The sequence below is a fragment of the Sinocyclocheilus rhinocerous genome, unplaced genomic scaffold (genome assembly GCF_001515625.1).
Source record: "Sinocyclocheilus rhinocerous isolate Xijiao unplaced genomic scaffold, SAMN03320098_v1.1 scaffold897, whole genome shotgun sequence".
NCBI classification, from domain to species: Eukaryota; Metazoa; Chordata; class Actinopteri; order Cypriniformes; family Cyprinidae; genus Sinocyclocheilus; species Sinocyclocheilus rhinocerous.
In genome coordinates, this window is record NW_015649224.1 from 752,133 (window position 1) to 758,766 (window position 6,634).

Genomic DNA, 6,634 nt, shown 5'->3' on the forward strand with positions numbered 1-6,634 from the left:
CTGGCGATTTGTAACCATTAGTTGTTTTGTCTGAAGAGTTGAACCAGACTGTCGAGTGGTTTAGGTAGTTTCATGTTGTTGGGATTGTATATTTAAACTCTGCAACACGAAACTGTCTTAATTGCCCCAGTTTCATTCGTCCGTAACATAAGATCTAGCCTACAGTTTTTCACCTAGTGGACATCGAAACAGTCCCAAATCATTTAAATTGCTAGTATAAAATGTAAAGCATTATTGTTATTTCAGAAAATGCCTTTTGAACACAGTCGCTGTGAGTTGTTTGATGTTTTAATATTTGGACTGAATGTAGACACTAATTTGTCGAACTCAGTGTAGACAGTACTTGACAAGGCCTCGGTTACGTCCAATACACGGCAATCGAGCCTGGTCTGCTGTAAGCAACAGCGACCTCGGTGGCGTGCCACTGAGCTCGAGAAATTACGTTCCCCGGCTTCCGCCTAGCGCCGTGAGAAGTGGCTGAACACAAAAGACAAGATTGACTTTATGGTGGCACACCAGTACAGCTAAAGGGAATTTATTTGTGCCTAAAAAGCATGAATAACGCCTATGGTAAAACTCGGTTGTGTTAACAAACACCCCTTAGCAGTTTACGGCCTCAAAGGGCCATGCTGTTTCCGTCTCTGTCTTCTTTTTGAGAAGTAGCTAGCTTCGTTTCCTGCTGTAAAATAGTAAAATCCTTCTGAATGCCCATCTGGTAATCACTGATGAACTATTAAATAGTGTGAACAATTATTTAATTTTTTTGGGGGGGGAAATCATATTGTCTTTGATAGCCTATTTCTGGAATTTCATTGTTGTAGGAGGCTCACAATTATGAGCCGATGCACATTAGACTTTATTTTATTTTTTATTTTTTTGTACTTATATGTCTGTTGAAAATAAACTTGATTAAAACATTTTAAATGGCAGTTACTCGTTTTTACTTGAGATTCCTTTATTGTATTAAGTTTTATGTTAATTTTGTTTGCTTGTGCCGGTAAATTCTATAGTAATAGTTAACTTATTTTAACTGCTTTTTGTTTGGCAACCATCATTTATAAATAAACGATTTATAAATGGAATCCACTTATGTCCAATGATTGCCGAATAAAACGTACAACAACAACATTTGTAATAACAACAACCCACAACAACAACAATAATAGTAAAAGTATATACTTTTTTGCTATATTCTGCTATTATTATTATTAATAATAATATTAGTATTAATAAAAGCTCTTTAATTTTTTAAGTGGCACTTACATTTTCTGTACCAAGTCACTTTGAATGTCATAACCATTTTGACGTTGTCTTTACGATTGAGCAGATTCATATAATTTGATAAATGTAATGTAGTAATTGCCAAATTGCACGTTTCCATTTTCATCGTATCAATCGTATTCTTTATGGATTTAGTGCTTTATTTGAGACATTTAAGGCTTATGTTTGGCTGCGACGTGTATTTTTCTGGAGCAGTTTTTCTGATAGAAATGTGCAAATATAGAAGATTCTGGACAATCAATTCGAATAATTTGTATCGTTATAAATAAAGTTCTTTCAGTCAGTCATTACAGTATATTATTAACATTCATAGTGAACATTCTGAAATAATATACTATGTGAAGAGTATTTTAATGCATAAAGGACAAAATGTATTTAGAAACTACTGGCATGCTATGTATATATATATATATATATGAAGCTGACCATGGTTGCTTCCCCTCTGAATCCAGGTCGTCATGTACACTGTTCTGTAACCATTTTATTTCAATGGGTAAATTATCTAAATTAGAATCGCACTAGAACATCTATTATGTGCAGTATACATAAAACAGGACCTTACCATAGTGTATCTAATCCGTCTCGATTTCTTTGTCATTGTCGGTTTGATACATTTCTGGCCATGTCTCCTGTCTATGCTGTTTGTCTGCAGAAAGCCTGTGTAGATTTTCTAGCTTCGAATGCAGTCAATTCACATGAGACAGAACATGAAATTGTGTAAACTACATCCTTGCGATTGTGCTTTGAATCTCTGATCTAAACAAATTCAGATAATATTTCTTTTTTTTTGCTTTAAGTGTTTAAATTTTGTAAATACACTCTTAAAAATAAAGGTGCTTCACAATGCCATAGAAGAACCTTTTTGTCTAAATGGTTCCATAAAGAACCTTTAACATCTGAAGAACCTTTCACAAAAGGTTCTTTGTGGCAAAAGAAGGTTCTTCAGATTATAAAAATGTAAGAAAGAGATGGTTCTTTAAAGAACCTTTGTCTGAATGGTTCTTCTATGGCATCGCTGTGAAGAACCTTTATTTTTAAGAGTGTAGAACGTTCTAAAAATGTAACCATTGACCCTCATCAGAGAACTTCCTCTTTTTCTTTTTTTCTTTTTTTGTGTGTATGTACATGACAAAGCTGATATGTTAAGAACAGAGGGACTGTCCTGTAAGTTTTTAGAAGAAGATTATATAATAGCAAACATCCCGAACTGTTTTAATGACTCTGACCTCTCGGCGGTGGGATCGGACCCATTGGTTGGAGGCTCGTTTGGAAGTGAATGGAAAAAAAGCCAAGGGGACCAGAAAGGCGGAATGTGGGTCCGGTGTGTGATGTGATTGTTAGCAGAAATGTGTCAGCTCCAGCCCAGCGCAGGGGCCCCAGCAGAGCGAGGTGAGAGGTGTATCTTATCGCCTGTGAAGAACCTTTTGAAGCACCTTTATTTTTAAGAGTGTATGCCTGTTTATTTCTTATAGCTCATTCGTTGGTTGTTTTTACAGGAGAAGATTAGAACTAAAGCAATCTTTTTTTACTTTTCTTTTTCACAGAAATTCCATTGATTTTTTTTGTTCTGTTCCAGTGGTCACGTGTGCACATCACCCAATCAAATGGCAGTTTGCTCTCAACTTATTAGCTGACTGGAGCTTTGTGAGGGGGAAGTTGCCTCTCCATTTTCACAGATTGTTATTTTGTGAGCGTGTTACTGTATGTGCGTGTTAGTGTTTTTATGTGTGTGTATACATGAGAGTGCGTCCCTGCCATGTCGACATCCGGAGCTCTGACAGGATATTATGTTGACTCTCTTGTTATGCCGGACAACGAGGAGACTCGCTTCTCCTCAGGTTCAGGTCTCATTCAGCACAGGCCCTCCGTTCTACTACCCACAGACCATACAGAGCTCGGTCCCTGCACATTCCCGGTAAAGCAACCCGTTTATGGTGGCTCGGGTTGGGGCCACATCCCCACGCATTTCTCCAGTGCTGTACCATCAGTGTATCAGCCGCATACGCAACCTCCAGTAGCTGGGGATTACGTGCAGTCTTGGCTCTTGGACTCTGCATGTGGGCTGCCTCTCACTGAGCTACCGACGGTCCATCATCACTATCATGCCAAACCTGATACAAACAGAACGAATGATAACGGCACAGAGGCCAGTTCACATGCCGTACTCCCTTCTAGAGACTTCAGTAACGGAGGATGTTCTACCGACACTGAGACAGTATCTGGCCGGACTGCTGATAAGGGAGGCGATGTAGAGGAGAAACCGGGCGCTGATCCAGGTAAGGCTGGCCAAATGGTGGGATATATGAGTGCAATTATATTAAACTTATGTTAATCACTACTGATAAATTCATGTGTTTTACCCGATTCTCATTTTAGTTAAATGCTGTAAAATTGTTCGAAATATTACTTCGGTTTAGACATGATTGTTAGGAGGCCATGAGATATGTTTGGGTAACTGATTTATGCCATGGTCTGGATTTTAGATAGGGGTTTGTGTTAAAATCATTATCTACTCGCTTATGATTTCGAAACCCTCATTCCCTTCCCTCTACCTTTCCCCAGACAACCCTGTGTCCAACTGGCTTCACGCGAGCTCGACGCGTAAAAAACGATGCCCTTATACTAAGCACCAGATCCTCGAGCTGGAGAAAGAGTTTTTATTTAACACTTACCTCACGCGCGACCGGCGGTTCGAAGTCGCCCGTCTACTGAACCTCACGGAGAGACAGGTCAAAATTTGGTTCCAAAACCGCAGGATGAAGATGAAAAAATTAAACAAAGATGGAACGAAGGACGACTAAGAATTAAGCACTTCGTGTAGGTGAGGATGTGAGATAATCCATCCTTTAATTGAAATGATAATTTCGTGGGATATTACATTAGGCCTAGGTCTTGTGTTATTCAAGCATTTTCTTAAAGCATGCTTGGAACCAATAGTTTTATATATTAGGCTATTTGGATTAGGCTATTGTTTGTCAAAAGTGGTTCCATTTTAATGAATACGGCACTAATCTATTTTTCAGACGTATGTTTAAATACTCGCTGACGCAGCATTTTTCACAATTCTGTATTTCATTTGGACCAAATTTATTAGTAATGAATTAATATGTCGGAACTATATGTTATTCCTCTTTAATTGTAGTTAGTAGATCAGTGTGTATTTCGGGCCGCAATTTAACAGTTTTCTTATGTTCTGTAGCGTTTCCTAAACTTTTACTAGAAAAAAAATGGGCCCAGGTTTATGTACAGTTCATACACTTGTGTACATGAGATCATGTACCCTTATATTATTTCCGTTTATATGTGCCCTTAGAAATTGTTTTGTTTTGTATTGACAATTAATGACATTACGACTACCTAGTCACTTCACTACCTATTTGTTTCGAATCGACCAAAATTTTCATGCCATATCAGCCGTTATGATATTGGGTGAAGTCTGCGAACTTCAGGGAACAAGTAAAAATAGATACTGAGCTGTAGATAAAAGCACTGTAGGCATCTTTTCAAATACCTCATGGTCTGTTGACCGTCATATCGTTAGTTTACTTAGTTTTTGTTTTGTTTACTTAAATTTCTCAGATGTAATTTGTGAATTTATTTATTGAATAATAAAAGCATTTCATATTTCCAAACAAGTCTCCCTTAGATTTTGTAGTCCTCGTGATATTTTAAATAAAAATTAAGTAGAACGATGTATTAAATTACATGTAAATATTTATGTAATTTTGATCGATTTTCTTGTAGTTTCCAGGCAGTTGTATTTTGCATCATGAGAAAATAAATATTGAATTTAATTTTTGTTGAATTATTTCATATTTGTATCTGATTATTCATTGGTTTATTTTAATTAATAGATGCTATGTAAACATTTAATAAGAAATATGATGACCGAATTTTATAGTGCAGCCGCTGGAACAAAAAAACATGTAGGCTAAATAAAAATTTTAATGTTTTATATATATATATATATTATTATTATTATTATTATTATTACCCATACCAGGAGATGGATATTTCATAGACCTGCCATCGACTCTTGAGGAATGTGTTCTGAGTCCAGGCTATGCTGGGCGAGTTTGTACTCGGGGAGAACAGGCCCGTAGACCGGTCTGACAGATAAGGTTGTTAGCTGCATGCTGCTATAAAAGACAATTACTGCTATAACCGTTTATGGTGTGCAAAGCGCTGTGAGGCGAGAGAACGCAACACAACAGAGATATTATGGGACTCGACAGCTGGGGCCAGTGAACAACGCGTCTTGTGTTGTCTGAATCTGTGGAATTAAAAAAGCAGACCTATCGTCCTGGCCTCCATGATGAGGTGCTTTTGCTCAACGTGACGTCTGTTCAAACATACAAACATTAAAATGTAAAAATTAATATGTTTTATATTATATAAGGCTTATATAATATATAAGTTACTGGAGGCATAAGTAGTACAGGTATAGCGGGGGACTTTGACTTCGAAGTCCTCACCACGGAGACAAGGCAATGAATCGCAGACACGGCAACAGACATTGGCATTCCATTTTCAATGGCTTTATGGCCGTCCAGACACAATTAGACCGTTTCCAAAGGCCCGACACCCATTTGGAGAGTTTTTTTTTCTTCAGTCACCCTTCGCTTTCAGAAAGACTCGACTACGTGCAAAAAAGCCAGCGGAAATAATCTCGTTTTATTGGCCTCTGATTGCAGTTTGCCCTACGGCACCCTTTGTGTAAATCTATATACATGGTGAAATGGAGGCGTCAGTGCAAATTCTCCAGACGTTTTAAAAATACTGACGAAATGAAAATAATGAAAATCTTTCATATTCTTGCTTTCACTTGCAGAAATTATTTTGTCATAACACCTTGTCTAATCGTGGACAGCATAAATAAAACCACTCTATCGTCATAGTAGTTCCCTGCGTTTTTATACAGTCTGACCACTTGATGTCGGTAAAACCTCAAAATCCTGAGTGTCCCTACACGTATTTTCAATAGCTTCCATGTTCCCGCTTTCTTTAAGTGTTCAGTAGTTTCATTTTTGTCTGATGAAATTACAAACAAAAAATCTCGTTGATGCTCCCCGTTATTTCTTTTTCTTTCATTATCAAACCATTGTTACGTGTAAAGCAATAATTACAACGTAGGCCTACGTTTTAACACTGAAGCAAAATAATTTTGGTCATGTCATGTCATGTCTGGTTTATAACAGTCTCGAATTTTAATTAGTAGTCGGGATTAAAGTAGTACTACTAAAAATTTCTTATTTCTATAAGACATTTTCTTTTTCATTTTCTTTTTTGCATTATGTATTAATAATATTTAGTTTTTATGTATTATAATTTTAACAATGCAGTCCCATCTTCC

General features: G+C 37.1%; 1 protein-coding gene across 2 annotated transcripts in view; it reads left to right on the plus strand.

Moving 5' to 3' along the window:
- Positions 1–2,835: 2,835 nt before the first annotated feature.
- Positions 2,836–6,634, plus strand: part of hoxa9a (homeobox A9a) — a 4,778-nt gene continuing 979 nt past the window's right edge. Inside the window, exons 1-2 of one of the 2 annotated variants that reach the window (XM_016515106.1) lie at positions 2,836–3,557; positions 3,844–4,102. In XM_016515106.1, coding sequence (XP_016370592.1) covers positions 3,038–3,557; positions 3,844–4,082 — 759 coding nt within the window. In that variant the 5' untranslated portion in view covers positions 2,836–3,037 and the 3' untranslated portion in view covers positions 4,083–4,102. Of the gene's footprint in view, positions 3,558–3,843; positions 4,358–6,634 lie in introns of those variants that run through there. The other variant, XM_016515105.1, reaches the window with a different exon arrangement.